Raw genomic sequence first — 20,378 nt, 5'->3', positions numbered from 1 at the left:
GCCCTGAATGGTGGTAAAAGATGAGGTGTAGGGACAGGTGTAGCACTTATGCTTGCAGGGTTAAGTGCCAGGTGGGAGATCTGTGGGGAGGGACGTGTGGACCAGGCAGTCGCGGAGGGAACGATCTGTGAAAAGCAGAGAGGGGTAGAGAGGGAAAGATGTCCTTAGTGGTGGGGTCCTGTTGAAGGTGGCGGAAGTTGCGGAGGATAATATGCTGGAATGGAGGCTGGTGGGGTGATAGGTGAGGACAAGGGGGACATGGGACATGGTCCCTGTTGTGGTGACGGGAGGATGGGGTGAGGGCTGAAGTGCGGGAAATGGAGGTGTGGGTGAGGGCATCATTGATGACGGCAGAAGGGAAACCACGATTCTTAAAGAAAGAGGACATGTGGAATGTCCTGGAATGGAAAGCCTTATCCTTGGAGCAGATGCGGCGGAGACGGAGGAACTGGGAATTGGGAATAGAATTTTTGCATTTGGCAGGGTGGGAAGAGGTAGTTATGGGAGTCAGTGGGTTTATAGAAGATGTCAGTGGACAGTCTATCTCCAGAGATGGAGACCGAGAGATCGAGAAAGGGGAGAGAAGTGTCCGAGATGGACCAAGTGAATTTGAGGGCTGGGTGAAAGTTAGAGGCAAAATCAATGAAATTGACGAGCTCAGCATGGGTGCAGGAAGCAGCACCAATGTAGTCATCAATGTATCGAAGGAAAAGTTGGGGAGCAGTACCCAGTATAGATTTGGAGCATAGACTGTTCCACATAACCCACAAAGAGGCAGGCATAGCTAGGGCCCATGCGAGTGCCCATAGCTACACCCTCCCCCTCCCCCAACCTTCTTTATAGGGCCCCTGCCCCCTCCTTCTTTAGTCCTGACGAAGGGTCTCGACACAAAACGTTGACTGCTTCTTTCAACGGATGTTGCCTGACCTGCTGAGTTCGTCCAGCTTTTTTGTACGTCTTAACTAAAAAAGTCATAAAGAAGGAAAAGATGGAATACAAAGAGAAACTAGCCAGTAATATTAAAGACGTTACTAGAAGTTATTTTCAGATATACAAAGAGTAAAAGAGAGGTGAGAAGGGATGCTGGACTGCTGGAAAATGACTCTGGAGTGGTTATAATGGGGGACAAAGGGTGGACGAACTTAATAAGTATTTTACGTCAATCTTCACTGTGGAAGACACTAGCAAAATTTGAGAATGTCAGGGGGCAGAAATGAGTATAGATGTTATTACTAAGGAGAAGGTGCTTGGGAAGCTGAAAGGTGTTAAGTTATATAAGTCATCTGGTCCAGATGGACTATACGCTGGGGTATAGTCCATCCGGACCAGGTGACTTATATAAGGTAGCTGAAAAGATTATACAGGCATTAGTAATGATCTTTCAAGAATCTCTAGATTCTGGAATGGTTTTGAAGGACTGGAAAATTGCAAATGTCACTTCACTCTTTAAGAAGGAAAGGAGGTAGAAGAAAGGAAATTATAGGCCATTTAGCCTGACTTCAGTGATTGGAAAGCTGCTGAAATCTATTATTAAGGATGAGGTTTCAGTATACTTGGAAGCACATGATAAAATAGGCTGAAGTCAGGATGGTTTCCTTAAGGGGAAATCTTGCCTGATAAATCCCATTAGAATAGGCAGGATAAACAAAGGAGAATAACTGAATATTGTGTACTTGCAATTTCAGAAGTCCTTTGTCAAGATGCTGCACATAAGGTAGCTTAACATGACATAGGAAAGATACTAGCATGGATAGAAGTTGTGTTAGCTTCCTGTGACTAGTGGTGTTCCACAGAGATCGGTTTGGAACCACTTCTTTTCACATTGACTGACTGGATGGTTTTGTGCCCACGATTGTGGATGATATGAAGATAGACAGGGGGGCAGGTAGTGTTAAGGAAGCAGTAAACCTGCAGAAGGACTTGGACAGATTGGGAAAATGGGCAAAGAAGTAGCAATTGGAATATAGTGTTAGGAATTGTATGGTCATGCACTTTGGTAGAAGGAATAAAGGCATAGACTATTTTCTGACCAGGGAGAAAATTCAGAAATCAGAGATGCAAAGGGACTTGGGAGTTCTTGAGCAGGATTCCCTAAAGGCTAACTTGCAGGTTGAATTGGTGATAAGGAAGGCAAATACAATATTAGCATTCATTTCAAGAGGACTAGAATATGAGAACAAGGATGTAATTCATTTGAGACTTTATAAGGCATTGGTCAGACTGCATTGAAATATTGTGAGCAGTTTTGGACCCCCTATCTAAGAAAAGATGTGCTGTATTGGAGAGGGTCCAGAGGAAGTTCCCGAGAGTGATTCCAGAAATGAAAAGGTTAATGCATGAGGCACATCTGATGGCTCTGGGCCTATACTCGCTGGAGTTTAGAAGAATGAGGGCAGATCTCATTGAAATCTATTGAATATTGAAAGGCCTCAATAGAGTGCATATGGGGAGGATGCTTTCTATAGTTGGTGAATCTAAGACCAGAGGGCACAGCCTTAGACTAGAGGGACATCCATTTAGAACAGAGATGAGGAGGAGTATTTATAGCCAGAGGGTGGTGAATCTGTGGAACTGATTGCTACAGACGGCTGTGGAGGCCAAGTTATTGAGTATATTTAAAGTAGAGATTGATACATTCTTGATTAGTCAGGTTATGGGGAGAAGGCAGGAGAACATGGTTCAAAGGGATAATAAATCAGCCATGAAGGAATGCTGAAGCAGATCTGATGGGCCGAATAGCCTAATTCTGCTCCTGTATCTTATGGTCTTATTAATTAATTGATGGAGGTGGCCTTGGGTGCAGTTCAAAATGCAAAGGAGACAGAAAGGATTGGGAAAATACATTGATTATGTGAGACTGGGAAGGAGAAGTTTCTTGTGATCAATAATTATTGTCTTGATCTGTTGAACAAAATTACATCTTTACTGTAAGGTTGAATCAGATTTAGTGATTGTTGTTGTTATTCCCCCTGCTTCTGCCCGTAGGTTGCTGGAAGTCCTCTTGAATGAGTGCAAATGGCTGAAAAGTTTGGATGTCTCCATGTGCGGTGGGCTGACTATTGCAGACATCAAACGACTCCAACTGCTTCACCCCACTCTCACCAATATCCAAGCAAGGTGCCTGGGTGAAGCTGATCTGTCCCTGTCTTAGTGAAAAAGACAGGATAGAGAGTTTAAAGAAGAATTGGATAGATCTGTTATCTCAAGAAGCCAAAATCTGGCTTCCAAACTCTGAGAAAGCACTGTGGTTGGTTAGCATGATTTGACTTGACTTTCTGTAATGCAAGGACCAGCCTTCAACTCTTGGTTATTCTCATGGAGTCAAGGTTTAACATATTATTGTGGGGAGATGAGGAAAGGTAGAAGGAAGTTTATGTGGATGATAAATATTTTAAATAATTTAGACCCTCTGCCAGGTTGAATATTGCAATTGCCCCGGCATATAGGACATGGGGATATTTAGCCAAAGTTCCCGATTGTTATCCAGTTAGACGCATGTTGTTGGATAATGAAATGTAATTTTCATGGTGCTGCACTTAAGACTTGTAAGTCCGTTCACTATTTGATTAAGCTCAAAATGGCACTGAAGGGAAGTACTGGAGGGCAATAGGACTTTCAGGAGTTGGTTTTGAGAGAGGGCTTTAAATTCAGTTGTTCTCTAATTACAACTGTTGGTTTTTATTATGTGTAAAACTTGTGTCCTATTCAGTGTCTTGCATCTTTTAAAATTTATATTTGCATTTTCAGGTCACTGGTAAATTGTTACTGTACAATAAGAATGTAACCTATTAAAAAAGTTGCAACTTGTCAAATTAATTGTAGTAGAAAATTAATGCAGATTTTTAGAAATATTAGTTGCTGGCAAGTGAACTCAAAGCTGGGATGGTTTGTTTTAAATAGCATCACATATTAAGCCTGTACTGTTTAAAATAAAGCTCATAATCTAAAGTGATTTGTGATAGCTTCTTAGCTTATTTAATGGCGGTTTAGACACATTTACAAACATCAAATGGCAGCTTCCCAGAAACCTGCATTTGTCACCAACTCCAAACTTGATCATTGGTAGCAGAACAACAAAATTCCATGAGCTAGATTCCAAAATCTTATTGAATTTTTTGAAGAGGTTACGAGGAAAGTTGACGAGGGTAAAGCAGTGGATGTTGTCTATATGGACTTCAGTAAGGCCTTTGACAAGGTTCCGCACGGAAGGTTAGTTAGGAGGTTCAATCGTTAGGTATTAATATTGAAGTAGTGAAATGGATTCAACAGTGGCTAGATGCGAGATGCCAAAGAGTAGTGGTGGATAACTGTTTGTCAGGTTGGAGGCCGGTGACTAGTGGTGTGCCTCAGGGATCTGTATTAGGTCCAATGTTGTTTGTCATATACATTAATGATCTGGATGATGGGGTGGTAAATTGGATTAGTAAGTATGCAGATGATACTAAGATAGGTGGCGTTGTGGATAATGAAGTAGGTTTTCAAAGCTTGCAGAGAGATTTAGGCCAGTTAGAAGAGTGAGCTGAACAATGGCAGATGGAGTTTAATGCTGATAAGTGTGAGGTGCAACATTTTGGTAGGAATAATCCAAATAGGACATACATGGTAAATAGTAGGGCACTGAGGAATGCAGTAGGACAGAGTGATCTAGGAATAATGGTGCATAGTTCCCTGCAGGTGGAATCTCATGTGGATAGGGTGGTGAAGAAAGCTTTTGGTATGCTGGCCTTTATAAATCAGAGCATTGAGTATAGGAGTTGGGATGTAATGTTAAAATTGTACAAGGCTATTGTAAGGCTGAATTTGGAATATTGTATACAGTTCTGGTCACCGAATTATAGGAAAGATGTCAACAAAAGAGAGGGAGTAAAGAGAAGATTTACTAGAATGTTACCTGGGTTTCAGCACCTAAGTTACAGGGAAAGGTTGAACAAGTTAGGTCTTTATTCTTTGGAACGTAGAAGGTTGAGGGGGGACTTGATTGAGGTTTTTAAAATTATGAGGGGGATAGATCGAGTTGACATTGATAGGCTGTTTACATTGAGAGTAGGGGACATTCAAACAAGAGGACATGATTTGAGAGTTAGGGGGCAAAAGTTTAAGGGTAACATGAGGAGGAATTTCTTTACTCAGTGAGTGGTAGCTGTTTGGAATGAGCTTCCAGTAGAAGTGGTAGAGGCAGGTTCGGTATTGTCATTTAAAGTAAAATTGGATAGGTATATGGACAGGAAAGGAATGGAGGGTAATGGGCTGAGTGCGGGCCAATGGGACTAGGTGAGAGTAAGTGTTCGACACGGACTAGAAGGACCAAGATGGCCTGTTTCCGTGCTGTAATTGTTATATGGTTATATATAGAAGGGCTAGGGTGGCAAATGCATGGGAAAATGATCACTTCCCTCAAGACAAGTAACTATGCTGATTTGGACATGACATAATGCTGTTTTTTCATTGATGTTGGCTCAGTACTCTGAAACTCTCCAGCCATGGGTACTACATTACTTCGTAATGGCAGAAGGGGATGTCACCCTTGCTAAAAATGCTTAAGGCCCCAAAATAATTTTTTTTTTTAAACTTGGGGAAGCAGAATGCTGTATCCTCGGTAGTTCAGTTAAACAGTCTATAACTAAATCATAATCCAAGGACAAAATTCTCCAGATTTTGGAAATCTAATATAAAAATGGAATGCTAGAACAAAAGGTCAGGAATCATCTGTGGAGATAGAAACAATGAATGCCAACTCTGTCTCCCTCTCCACAGCTGCAGCCTGAGTATTTTTCCATTCTGATTTTAGAACTGAATTGTTCTATGATTCCTGAACTGTGGCTAATGTTGTGCCTTCATTTGAGGGCTGCAAGGACGTCAGTTTGGTTGGTGGTCTACCTGAAAAGGCATAAAATGATTAGGGATAGTCAACAATGCTTTGTGCATGGGATATGGTGTCTTATGAATTTGATTGACTTTTTAAATTTTTTAATCTTATTTAGAGATACAGCACAGAGTAAGCCCTTCTGGCTGTGCCATACAGCAACCTCCAATTTAACCCTAGCCCAATCGTGGAACAATTTATAATGACCAATTAACTGGCACATCTTTTGACTGTGGGAGGAAACTGGAGCACTGGGAGAAAACCCATGCATTTCATAGGGAAGATGTACAGACCCCTTACAGGAGACGTTAAGAATTGAACTCCCATCTCTAATGCCCAAGATGTAACAGCGTTGCGCTTAACTGCTACATCACAGTGATGAAGAGGATTGATGAGGGCAGTGTTGTAGACATACTCAAATGTCTTGCTGATGTCCACATAGGCACAGTCCTACTTGATGCAGTCCAGAAGGTTAATCAGATGGGGCCAATGGTGTGTTGGCAATTCAGATCCAAAATTGGCTTGGTGATTGAGTCAGATGTTGGGAATGGTGAGTTTTTCATATTGGTAGCATTCAACTATGGGTACGTCATAGAGATTTTTGATGGGTCCAGTGTTATATGTCATCTATATTAACAATTTGGATGAAAATATAGCTGGCATGTTTAGTAAGTTTATGGCTCCACAATAGGACCTAGATCAATTGGGAAAATGGGCCAAGAATTTGGAGATTGATTTTTAACTATGACAAGCACAAAGTGTTGCATTTTGGCATGTTAAACCAGTGTAGAACTTGCACAATAAACAGCAGGACCCTGGAAAATGCTGTAAAAAAAATACACCAAGGGGTACAAGTGTATTGTTGCCACTTTCAGGGAGCTCGTGTGGAAAAGTAGTAAAGGCAGCCTTAGGCTCTCTTGCATTCATCAATCAGGGCACTGAGTACAAGAGTTAGGACATTGTTACATTGTATAAGACATTGCTGAGACCACACTGTGTATTAGGTGCAGTTCTGGACACTCAGCTCTAGAAATGGTGTCATTAAATTGTAAAGGGTGCAGAAAATGGGTTCTATTTCGACATTTAAGTCGAGATGGGAGGGGTATGGAGAGCTATGGTCTGGGTCAATGGGACTAGGCTGATAGTTCAGGATGGACTAGATGGGCCAAAGGGTCTGTTTCTGTGACTGTTACTCTAAGATCCTTGTGAATCTTTTAGTAGGACTAGACAGCTTGAGTTTTAAGAAAACCAGAATAGGCCTGATGCTCCCCCTCAGTGCAGGAGACTGAAAGGTGGCTTTAATAGAGATACATAAAATCATGAGGGGCATAGATATAGTGAATGGTCACAGGATAGAGGAATCTAAAACTAGAAGGCATTGGTTTAAAGTGAAAGGAGAAAGATTTAAAGGGGACCAGAGGGGCAAGTTTTTAAAATGGAGGGTGGTGGGTATATGGAACAAGCTGCCAGAGGAAGTGGTAAATGTGGGTACAATTACAATGTTTAAAAGATATTTAGACATTTTCTTATCTGAAAAATTTATATGTACATGGGTCAAACTTGGGCAAATGTGACTATCTCACTTAGTCAACTTGGTCAGTATGGATGAATTGGACCTAAGGGTTTGATTCTCTGTATTAGTTGATTTTTGTTGTGGCACCAATTAGCCACTGCATTAGGGTAAACAAAATAATCTGGGATTTCTGCTTTCAAAACCCTGCCCTTTGCTGAGAGATGTATGACCATGGATAAAACCCACTGAGTTTGTGTATCATTTTACGTGGATGAGGGCATCTCACACTGTCTAGATGTGATGCAAAAGCACCCTGTAGTTACGTGATGCACATTCCTTCCTCCAGATCCATCAGGGTTGTTTTGTCTTTAAAATTCCACTCTTATAGCCATTGGTCAGTTTGAGTTCTTTGTTTTCTCCTACTTAAAGCATGTCAGCCTGTGATGGGGAGAAAAACACCAGTGGCTGTATGCATATATAGATTAGTGTTATCATTTGACAGATTCAAGGTAGGGACAGTCCACTGAGATCCCAAATCAAGCAAGTTAAATCTGGCAGTTTTCCACTTACAATGTCATTGTCTATGTTCCCCTCTGTGCTCTGAGCAGTTGTTAATTTGAAAGCTATAGAAGGATGTGCAGGTCCATATTTTGGTTATCTGGTCAATATTGGCTTTGCCCTTTGTAGGAGATTGTAGTGTGCAAAATGGCTGCCTCATTTTCAATGCTACAGCAGTATCCTTTGGTAGTGAAGGCAGCAGTGCTTAAATTTCCTTTGGGGTTGTTTGTAGATTGTGATGCAGAGAGAAGGCCTGTGGGGTCCATACTAGATGAACCAGAGGCAATGTAAGTGCCTACTGCATGAGCAGGAGTGTCCTATTTAATAATGCAAGCTGTTATATTGTGTGGGCAGCCCCCTCTTTCAAACACAAAGACAGGCTACAGAACAGTAGGGACCATAATCTATAGGAAAACATCACCTCCAGGAAGTCCACAGTGATGAAGTACAGAACAGAGTCATAGTAGAGCAATGGATTTTATTTTGAAATTGAAAACAAGACTAGTTGGTTAATGCCATAGAATATCTATTGATTTTCAGTAGCAGAAAAAATGATTTTTTTTTACAAAACATGTTGAGACTTTATATACACATACAGTCAAAAATAGCACAAACCCCAAAGCAATAGTGTTGTAAATAAATTAATGAGTCAATAGCAGTACTCAAGTTTGATCCAGTGTATGTCTGGCTGAACACAGATTGTCAGCACCCCTGTGATTTATAGCAGCTGGAACCAATGGCAACCAAAAGCTGGAATCAGCACTGAGCAGACTCCCATCACTGATACTGCAGCACACTACTGAGCTAGGGTGTAGCTTCTTCATTCTGAACTTAATTCTATTCCTGTAGTCACTTTCCTGAGAGCCCTAACCCTCGCTATGATAGAGATTCTCAGGCTACAGGTGCTGCTTTATATTCTCACCCACAGAACCTAGGAAGAGAACTTTGCAGGCTGTTTGATCACTGAAATAATGCCAAGGTGCAGAAACCAAATGTGAGGTTTCTATTTTGTTCCTGGTGGACTCTGAGCATTGGGACACCAAACTTTGACACATCCCACTGGTCCTACAGGTAGTCAGTTCTACTCTAGGAAATGACAGTGTAATGCCACGGAATTGCATTTCACACCGTGTTTGACATATGGCTCAAGTTTGTCATGTTACATCCACAGTTTGTAACTACCTGCATAGTATTGTTAATGAATACTTATGTAGGCTAACGTAGCCTATAACCAAGAAACCTTCTTTGTATCAAATGCCATAGATTTGGGTGCATGGTTTTGTTTGACATACTGTGTAATGAGAGAGTACCAGAGATAAAGTTAGAGATCCCATTACATTATAGAGTTCTCCAGTGACTTTCTTCTAACAATGTTACTAAAACAACAGCCTGATTATTTACCACACTGCTGGCTGTAGGCTTAGCTGATGTATTTCCTACATCACAACAGTGTGGACACAGTTTTGTATAGTACCTTTGAGACATGCTGAGATCAGCAAAGATGCTACTGAGATACATGTTTCTTTATACATCACTCCTGCTAATCAGTGAGAGCCCTACAGTATGTCCAATATTAGTTCTACATTTTACCCTTCACACGTCAGAGGTGTTTCCCTAAAAGAGAGCAGCGATAGTTTCACCATAGTTAAAGTAGGATCTACAGTCAGTCTTGTAGACAGCTTATATTCCCCAGAAAAGAACATGCACTGACTGAGGTATTTCAAACATCTTAAGGATTTGATGGTCTAGCTAGAGAGAAACTTGAATTAGGAATCAAGATGGCTGCATAACTGAAATTAGAGCTGGACCTTTTGGAGGGAAAATGGGGGGAGCATTATTTCCACTCCACTATTCTTCCCACAAAAAGAATTTTAGCCACAACTTGAAATTTTCACAAGGATGTGGAACAATTTAAGGAATAACTAGAGCCATCAAGAATGAAACTGACAAGTAAGTAAATCAAGGGATGTGGAACAAATAGTTATAGATAAGTGCCTTAAATGAAAGATAGAAGCAGGTCAGATATCTGTCCTTATGTTCCCATGGGTGGTAGACATCATTGCTTGGATTAGTCATTTCACATACATGATTAACAACAACATGAAGAGATCATATGCATGGCTTTGATTTAAAAATTACAAGCTCTGCACGTTTTGAAGTTTTCTAAGTCCTCTATTTTTGTCCCTTGAACAAAACAGTTTGTACTTGCAAATCTCTTGCTGTTTCTAAAGCAAAATTTTAACAGACAGCTATCTAGCATCCTTTGAAAATAGTCTTTTGGTTGGCTGTTCAACAACAGAAGGACATAGGAAATGAATTATCACCCAATATCCCTTGTACGTATGTATGTACATACGTACGTATACACACACACACACACACACACACACACACGTCCAATAGAGATCACTAAGGTTCACAGTTCAAAAGCAGACACCCTTCCTTCTCCGAAGTTAACTGGAGAATGAAACTAGCTGGAGCTTTTGATTGTATATTTATTTATTTAGCAATATAGCGTGGAGTAGACCTTTTCGGTCCTTCGAGCCACGCCACTCCGTCAAACCCAATTAACCCTAACATAATCTGAGGACATTTACAATGACCAATTGACCTACCTGGTATGTCTTTGGACTGTAGGAGGAAACTGAAGGATCTGAAGGAAGCCCACACATTCCACAGGAAGGACATACAGAGACTCCTTACAGAACGGCACCGGAATTGAACTCCAAAACACCCCGAGCTGTAATAGTGTTCCGCTAACTGCTAAACTACCATGGTGCCCATGCACAAGCCAGTGCTTGTCCAGCAAAAAGACCACAAAACCTAGAATAAAGCCCAAGGTTTCCTGGTTTGAACATCTGAATAATCTACTTGCAGCTCAGTGCAGTTACAGTAAAGCTTTTTAGAAATCTTGGCCCAAGTTATGCCTCAGAGCAGACTACACCCATCCTACAGCAGACCCATGTCCTCAGCACCATTGATTCTGGGACAAGAATGGACAGATTTAAAAGCTCTTTCTACATTAGAGATACACTGCTGAATTAATTCTGTAAGTCTGTCATTAATATTAGAGTTGCAGCACAGCAGTAAACACCCAACTCCTGACAGATTTTAGCATAAGTGTTGAAACCAGCTTAAAATCAACGTGAAAATAAACACTTCCTTGCAGATTTTGACCGGGCTTTTTTCTTTTGGTAAATTCTAGTTAAATACAGCAAAAGCTAGAAATCAAAAGATGAAGTTTAAATTGCTAGAAATATTCAGCAGGTCAGGCAGCAACTGTAGATGGAGCAACAGAGTCAATGTTTCAGGTCCTGAAACATTAACTCTGTTTCTCTTTCCACAGATGCTGCCTGGCTGTTAAGTATTTCCAACACTTTGTTTACATTTCACTCTGAGAACTTTACAACCTTTTTCATCCTCTTTACCCAAGGACCCTCACTGCTGTTCCAGTACCCCACCCCTCAGCCCTGACTTCTGCCAGAATTGGTTAAGCCCAAACACATGACCAACAAATGCAGACCTCGATCAATAGTAATTAATTTAACAAAGCCTAGTTGCACGTTTTGAAATGTTGTGTTATGTTTTCTTGTTGGAAAGGAAATAACTGAAATCTGGCTGTCTATCGCAGTACCTCACATAACACAAAACTAATCAGCATCACAGCATCCAATGAGATCAACCAACTGCTGCATTCCTCCAGCACTATCATCCACCTGAGATCATAGTTTAATTATCAAATTCACAGATAACAAACTTTTGCCCATTTAACTACCCCCACCCCACCAGTAATCAAATTATTTGGGATCAGCAAACCATTCTGTGTCCAACCTCTCTTCCAACTCGTACAACAATAGTGGTGTGAAAAACACAAGGTTATCATTGCAAGCTGATGATCATTTTTGAGTTTGAAGTCATCTAACTGAACAATCCTTTTTTGCTCTCCACAGCAGACATCAGACAGCTAAGTATTTTCTGCGTGTCACAATTTTACAGAATATTTTACTCCTTTCCCCCTTTCTCCAAGGATCACCCAGTTCTGCTGGCCTGAATGCAATGGGTTGCTTATTGCAATAGCCATTGCCTGCTCAGACAAGGAGCGTTGCCTTTTATTGCAGGTACCTTTTCCAATATTGCACAGAAAAATAATTTTGAATCACTGTCTGGGTATAAAACTCTTTCTGTACATGCATCATATAAAACCCATTTCAATTCTACAATCTTCCACCATCTCCCATCATGATAACAGTGAGGAAGTGCCAGCATGTGTTAATGTGAAGCCATTCTGATGCCTTCAGTGGTCAGTATGGCTGAAGTCATAGCAGAAGTTGTAATTACTGGGCACACTGGGGATTGGGGGAGCAACATCTGGGATAGAGATGTTCTCCAGGTCCAAAAGACGCAGTTTGATCTCCATGGACAGCAGGATTTCCAGCTCGCTCTTGGTCTGCTCGCTGTTCAGTTCTTTGCCCAGCAGAACATTCAAGCCATCAGTCCAGAGACAGAACTGGATAGAGACAGGGATAGAAATAAAACATCATTACCAAAAAAAGTTATCAATAAAGAACATGTAAGAGGCATTTCTGAACAAAATAGGGCTTAACGTAAACTAATTCTGAGATTAATATATGTTCAGGAAGAAGCTTTTGATGGCTGTTTGAGAATTTTCTCATTGGCTTCCCCCCTGCAATTAGATATCCATGAAAATTAGGAACTGAGATATTCTTCATTTGGAGGGCTAGACTGTGACCAGAAGAAGTTTTTGATATCAAAGGACAAGGGGAGAGGTAAAGTACAGTGCCTCTGAAACTTCAGTCACATGGGTTCAGCCTTGGTAAACTGTACCAAATTTCCTGTTTTGAATTTTAAAAAATGTTTTGGTATCTACATCAATTAACCATTCAACCTTGCACATTATTTCCATGTAATCAAAGGTCACAACAGCTTTCTAGTAGAACTCCTCCATAACCCTGTGCATGGCCTAGACATCCTTCCTGCTTGGTGACGTCCAGAAGAAATGGAACATTGTATGTTGCTCTAACTGAAGCTTAGCCATTACAGGATGATCTACCATCAATTTCCTGTTTTGTATTTGATCTATCAAGCCAAAACTCTGCCTTCCTTTTAACAGCTCCTCCCACCTACAGAGTTGTTTGTGAACTTAAATCCATAGCTCTCCTTTTCTAGCGTGTTTATATAAACAGGTTTTGTAATGCAGCTCTTCAAGATTCACATGCCACTTTTTGGCCCACTTCACCCTTCTGTCAGTATACAGCACAGAAATGGGTCCTTTGGCCCACTGTCCATGCTGACCAAGGTATCGACTTAAGCTCATCCCATATTCCTCTAAACCTTTCTGATTGATATCCTTATCCAAACATCTTTTAAATGACATTATTGTACCTGCTTCAACTACTCATCTGTGTGAAAAAGTTGTCCCTCAGGATCCTTTTAAATCTTTCCCTTTTATCTTACATCTATACATTCTCGTTTTTACTCCATTTTCCCTGGGGAAGAAGGCTGAATGTGCATTTACCTTCATGATTTTATACATCTCTATAACGTCACCCCTCAATTCCTGCTCTATTGCCCTTGCAATGCATATGTAACAAAGCTATGCAGCGAGTTAAACACCTTCTCAGATATCACCCGAGACAGAAGCTTCCTTCAGGATTTTTATAACCATAGAGTCATAGAAAAGTACAGAACGAAAACAAGCCTTTCAGCCCATCTCCTATTGACCTCACCTGGGTATGCTCTCCATACCCCTACTATCCATATACCTATCGAAACTTTTCTTAAGTGTTGGATTGAGCTGGCATGCAACTCTTGTGCTAGCAGCTCGTTCCACACTCTTATGGTCCTCTGAGTGAAAAAGAGATTTTTAAATGAGACCTTACTTGTGAAACTGCAGAAAGTTAAGTAAATACGTATTAAATTCAAAACGAATTGTTGCATGCCTGAATATACTAATACTGTTGATTATTCTTGCAATTGGTGTTAACCAAGGTAACACACACACACAAGGTCGTTGAAAGTATGGGTGTTGGTAATGAGGTTCCATCCAGGGATGGGACTACACTGCAATGGAGGAAGGTTCTGTCCAAGATCAAGATTCTGTAGACTTTGTCCCAATCTTCAGATGGGAAATTTTGCACACTGTTGTTTGCGACCTTATGAGTTCCGAGATTGGACTGCACGCTGACTGCTTCTTCTGCACGAGAAATTGATTTAAGACGATCATTAACATAGAAATGCCTTTCTATGTACCTCTGTACTTCAGTCCCAAATTCCTTCTCTCTGTCCTCTTAAGGCCATAGATTGCCACAGCTGGTGATGGACAGTTACCAAATACATGAACTCCCATTTGATACTCCAGAATCTCATTGTCAATTTGGTGGTCACGAAACCACAAGAATGTGAGGTAGTCTCAATGATCACTGCAACGGACTCTGTTCTGCAGCACATGAGAGCCCAGAACAGACCCCACGAGAGAACATTGTTCAGTGTTATGCCTTTGACCTGAGCACTTGAATCAAAGACAATTCATGCATATTTTGTGCAGGTTTCTGGGAGTGGTAAACACCAAAGATGGGCAAATATTAGTTTTCTTTGTTGGGATCTGCTTGAGGTGCTAACGCAGCATAATGGTTTCCTTTTCAATGTGCGACTGAGGGACGAGTCAACTGGTCTCTGTTATTTCGTAGGAGTTGTTGTAGAGTGGAATGGAAGGGAAGCTACTCAATTGTTTGACTCGTCTTTGGTAAACTCTTTGTTCATGATTCGAAGGAAGACAGCATCTTTGATGGAAGGTCATAATCATCTTCCGAGTGACTGCAGACACTTCAATCTGGTTGTGCAAAGGTATGTAAGAACACTTGGTTCACTTACCTGCAATATTGTCTTTCATACAGATTCTACTGTCACAGGGTTTGAAATGGTTTGGGCCCCATTCTCCAGGATATTTGCCTTAAATGTGTTGACAGTGAGCTGATGAGCACCACTGGGACAGACTTTTCCCACTATGACCCAACCCAGGTCCAGATGTTGGGCATAAGGTGCATTGCACTGACCATTGCACTGTTCACGTACCTTATGTGCATCTGCCAAGCAACAGGAGAATCTCAGCAGGCGAGTCCAGAGGGGGATTCTTCTCAGCTATGACCTTGAGATGTGAATGGAGCTTCAGGAGTTGGAATTTTATCCCTGTTGTAGGGAATATGGTTCCACTCAATGAGGGTTAGCAAGGGTAAGCAGACTTCCCCTCTTATTGATTCTGCAACAAATTCACTGCTCATCTCCCGGCAACTTCTGATGTTCTAGATCATGTCTTTAGTGTGTTCAGGGAAACAGCACCTTGAGCACCGAATGTATTGTGATTTTGCCAATGACACGTTGTTCTGATCATTTAATGTTACATACTGTATGCCTTTAGTTTTTGCTCAGGATGTCCTTTCCGATAGATGTTGGCCAGACATATGTTGGAGTAGGATTTGTCTTGGAAGCCTTTCCTACATACCTGTGTGCAGGAGGAAGTAGCTACCTCTGATGGATGCTCAGCTGGCTCCCCACCGTGCTCTGGAACCAGTAGTAGCCCAGGGTGCTGTCCCTGAATGAACTGCTGATATGTGCTGATGATCACTGTTGCACTCAGTGCAGTGTATGATAGCTTTAGTCTTTTGCTTGGTTTTCTGTTGAAGCACAATATATGAAACATATTGAGTGCTCCTTTAGAAAGTGTCACCAGTCTGCCAGCAGGTTTTCTCTGAAGCTGCCACATTTCCTTAGGGAGTGAGGTTTTTTATGGAGCAGGCACAGGCATTGTCTATGATGCTTCATGATGACCGTGATAGGAGTTTTAGGTATTTTATGCTTTTATTGAAGATCTCTCTTTGAATGAGGTATTGCCAGAAGCTGAGAGCATAAAACTGGGGTCTTTTCACATTTCTGCACAGCGGCAGACAAATTCCACAAAGAATAAAAATGGTTGACAGTGCGCCGTTTTATTCTTGAACCCTCCAGTTATCCACTGATTTGGCATATTGTTTGGTTGCTTTTCCTCTATAGGGTTTATTCCTCCTGCTGTGTCCAAGAAACTCAGTCCTGATAGGTAACACTTGTTGTTTTGTGGCTTGCAGTTCCAATAACAGATCTGCAAGCTCTGTGGTTCTTTCTGTGAGAATTTTGGAAAGTTGTCGAGTCTGCTGAAGAGAGATTCTTCGATTCCTCTGGAGGTCATAGCCTCTACTACCGTATTTACAAATCCATTGCTGGATTACTGATACACACTGCCCTTGTTGCAGCAACTCCCCACCAAGCTGCTTACAGAGAAGGTTTAACTCTTCACTAGGCTTAGGACTTAGCCCATCCACGGTATTATGAAAGCTTGACTTCCAGGACAGATAATTTACAGCTGGTTGTTGAACCCATTTGGTCCTTTTGTGACGAGGTTTCAATGAGCTGGATACCAGGACAAATCTCGTGCACCTGTGGCTCCAGAATGAGGGCATTGTGGAGACTGTTTTGGTAAATGTGTGTCCAGGGATGGATGGAAGTTCACTCTGTCCATACCTGTGTAGATAGGGTTGGCATTAGTAGCAACTCTTAACTGAAGTCTTTGCTATGATGAAACTGCAGAAAGGGATGTTGTAGGTCTTTGCTGCTGGAGATGTTGACCGTCAATACCTGGACAATGTGAAAGACATTGTTGGCTGCGTGGTATGGGAATCTTCTCCATGTGGAGCTAGAGCACTGTCTTTTTCATAGTCAAAGTGTGTGTGGACATATTCTTTAGTAAGCTGCATTGGCTGTTGTGATGGCAAAGCATGACTGAACCCGGTTGTAGACTCACTACCATCTAAGTCAGCTGCTGCTTCGTACACCTTCACCTCTGCTGAGGCAGCCTCAGCTTCACACTCTTTCCTGAGCACACTTAATGTAGCCTCCAAATAACGATAAATATTTTTCCTTCAAAATTAATCTATAAAATGTTTACTGATATTTACAAAACTTAAGACTCACAGATATTGCTGTTTCAAGGCAAATAAAGAGAGGATGGACATAGATGTCTTTGCACTGTGTACTTCAAAAAAACACGGACAACCCACACAGGAATTGACATAAAAAACAGCTTATGTACAGGAAACGATGTTCATACAAAACAAACTGCATACAATATAAACTGTGCCTCCAGAGGCCAGTACACCTACATTGCAATGAATAAAGTCCTAGCCTGCCCAAACACTCTCATATCAAGGCAACATTTTTGTAAAGCGTCTTTGCACTCTTTCCAGTTTAATGACATCTTTCCTATAACAGGCTGAAAAAAACTGTACACAGTATTCCAAGCGTAGCTTCACCAATATTCTGTACAATTGTTTCAACACTTACACTCAGTGCCCTGACCGATGAAGGCCATCACGATAAACATTCTAGCAGTAACTTTCAGGTCCCTCTGTTCCATAACACTGTGATTCACTGCATATTTTCTACCCTGGTTTCATTTCCCAAAATGCAAACCCTTGCCATTTGCCAATCCTCGGGCCACTTAACAAGCCGATCAAGAAAACCCTATAGTGTCTTCGATAACTTTCTTTACTTTCTAGGATACCAGCTATTTTAGTATCATCCGCTAACTCACTAAGCATGGTTTCTACTTTCCCATCTACAGTGAATGAGGCCTCCGCTGGTCAGGGTCAACCATGGATGTTGCATTGTAGCTGTGTAGATAAGCTTGGGCAGTACAATACGGACAAAGCAGTAGCCCATGCAGCAAGCTCCCCCTCTTCATGCATCTGATGAACCCAAAGGAACGGCAGAGACCAATACAGTTTTGCACTAGTAGTGTTGCAGGAGTTGCCAGTCAGCATTGAACAATGTAGGACTGCCTTAGGACTCCAGCCCTGGATTTTTCCCTTGGGGTTTACTTCTGAAGCCTTCCTCATGAGTGGGCATAGCTGCAAGGCAGCAGAGGTTTGAGATCAGTTTTCCTTCTCCTAGACGAGCTGCCAATCATAACTGATGAGCCCAACTTCCCAAGGTGACTGGTTTTAAGGCACTAGTAACCTGTCTTTCCTCCTTCTGTCAGGTGAAATGGTTCCACCAGGCTTAGTAGCTAAGCCACACATGAAAGCCAAGAGCTGGACTTGGTTATCAGAGGCTATTTGGGGTGCACACCATTTAATAGGTAGTGGGAGCCTATCCCCATTACCATCCCCAGCAATAACAATGTTAAGGAACAATTATTTATAAGTGTAAAGCAACCTTCCATCATCACCCTCAGTTTCCTACAATTGAACCAATTATGAATCCATTTAGCCACTCTTCCAGATTAGTCTACCATGTGAGACCGTGTCACTTACCTTGCTAACATCCATGTAGACAATGTCCAGTACCTGTCATCTATCCTCTTGATTACCTCTGAATAACTCTTAAATACATTTGTCAGACACCATTTCCCATGTACAAAACTGTGCTAACTATCCCAAATCAGACCTTGTCATTCCAAGTGCAGCTAGATCCTGTCTCTCAGAATCCCCTCCAGTAATTTATCTGCCACTGATATCAGGCTCATTTGTCTATAGTTCCCTGGCTTGTCTTTGCTGCCCTTAAATAATAGACACAAAATTAGCCACCATCCAGTCTTCCAGAACTGCACCCCAAAACAAGCAAGTAACTTGCAAGTAATGGGCCTTCATATTTTTTTCACTAGCTTCCCACAATGTTAGACAATATATTTGGTTAGGCCCTAAGAATTTAGCTGTCTTAATGTTCAAAGTTCAAAGTAAATTTATTATCAAAGTACATATATGTTACCAATACAACCCTGAGATACATTTTCTTGTGGGTATACTCAATAAATTCAATAACCATAATAGAATCAATGTAAGACTGCACCAACAGGGCAACCAGTGTGGTGCAAAAGACAACAAAATGTGCAAATAAAAGAAATAATAATAATAATAATAATAATAATCATCATAACCTACATTAATGTATTCTTTTGGCAGCAATAAACACTTTCGCTATACCTATATTAATATTAATGTATTGTTTTGATGTAATATCTTGATCTGTAATGGATCTGGAAAAGTTATAAAGAAATATAAGAACTGAAATGAAAAATTTCAGAAAACATTCAAATACATTTAGATTAACACTACCTAGGACAGAAGGGGAAGAGGAATAACAGATAAAACTTCTAAGGATATACTTCCATTAATGAAAACAGGAATCAGCACTCCACGCAAGCAATTCTGCTAAGAAGTGTACACCATTAAACTTAAATGAGAGCACAACCCCGAAAAATGAAGACATTATCACTACTGAAGAAAAAAATTAACCAACTGAAGAGCATGACCCTCCCTGGAAGACATTCCCACAATCTGAGCAGACTAGATGTTGATAGTTGGAAGCGTTGAACGCTTGGCTCCCAGATACAGAAAGGTTCCTTATGGGAATGCAGGACCAGGTGGTTAACACAAAAAGTATCAAAAGTACATAATAAAAGACCAACAAATTCAAAATGATAAATGTAGAAAATTCCAAGAAAAAACAATCCAATACATTACAGGATTCTATAGTAGTTTAACACAATTTGACTACTTACACATGTAAAATCAAGTGGTAAATATCATTCACCAAAATCTTCCTTTAAAATACAAACTCATAAATGAAATCACACCTTATTATAAACACAAGCCTGATCCTGTTTTAGAGTCAGAATACCACAAATTATATTATGAATAATCAGTTATTACAGATGGGACAATCCATAATAACCATCTGCAAATAATAACACAGGATAAACAAGCAAGAACAGCTTACTTAATAGATATAGCCATTCCAAACACACATAACTTACGGAAATCAAAAAGTGAAAACACGTGAAATATGCTGAATTAAAAGAGGAAATTCCAAGACTTTGGAACATGAACAAGATATACACTGTCCCGATAGTAATATCTACTAATGGTGTCATCCCAAGGCACTACACATAGCATTAAACAATTAGGGCTACACAGCAGTATCTCTGTAAATCTTCAGAAAGCCACAATACTAAACACCACTAGAATAGTCCGAAAGTTCCTAGCTATTGAGAAATGAGCGGATGTGGCTAGGCCCATACCTCAGGTTTTACCAGTTTGAGCTGAGAAAAAGTATTAATAATAATAATTAAGCAAAAAATATTGAGGGCATGAGATGAAGAGTCCTTGAAAGTGAGTCCATAGGTTGTGGAAACATTTCAATGATCAGGCAAATGAAGCTGAGTGAAGTTACCACCTTTGGTTCAAGAGCCTGATGGTTGAGGGGTAAAAACTGTTCCTGAACCAGTTTGGCAATGGTCAAACATTGTCAGGCCCCGGGCCCTGCTGCCTCGATTTGGCCTATACCTATCATGTCGCAACTTCGAGTCTTCAATGTCCACCGCAAAAATACCAGGTC

The 20,378-nt window shown here is 40.9% G+C and overlaps 2 protein-coding genes across 6 annotated transcripts in view; one reads left to right on the top strand and one right to left on the bottom strand.

The window, feature by feature from the left end:
- The window catches only part of fbxl9 (F-box and leucine rich repeat protein), a 52,113-nt gene extending 48,199 nt beyond the window's left edge, over window positions 1-3,914 (top strand). For all 4 annotated transcript variants that reach the window (XM_073069711.1, XM_073069713.1, XM_073069712.1 and 1 more), the window contains one exon: window positions 2,986-3,914. In XM_073069711.1, coding sequence (XP_072925812.1) covers window positions 2,986-3,151 — 166 coding nt within the window. In that variant the 3' untranslated portion in view covers window positions 3,152-3,914. The remainder of the gene's footprint in view (window positions 1-2,985) is intronic.
- Window positions 3,915-8,395: 4,481 nt separating this feature from the next.
- Window positions 8,396-20,378, bottom strand: part of elmo3 (engulfment and cell motility 3) — a 161,715-nt gene continuing 149,732 nt past the window's right edge. For both annotated transcript variants that reach the window (XM_073069708.1, XM_073069709.1), the window contains exon 21: window positions 8,396-12,441. In XM_073069708.1, the coding sequence (XP_072925809.1) occupies window positions 12,229-12,441 (213 nt within the window). In that variant the 3' untranslated portion in view covers window positions 8,396-12,228. The remainder of the gene's footprint in view (window positions 12,442-20,378) is intronic.

This window comes from Hemitrygon akajei, chromosome 17 (genome assembly GCF_048418815.1).
Source record: "Hemitrygon akajei chromosome 17, sHemAka1.3, whole genome shotgun sequence".
Taxonomy (NCBI): Eukaryota; Metazoa; Chordata; class Chondrichthyes; order Myliobatiformes; family Dasyatidae; genus Hemitrygon; species Hemitrygon akajei.
This window is presented reverse-complemented; position numbering and strand designations above follow the sequence as displayed.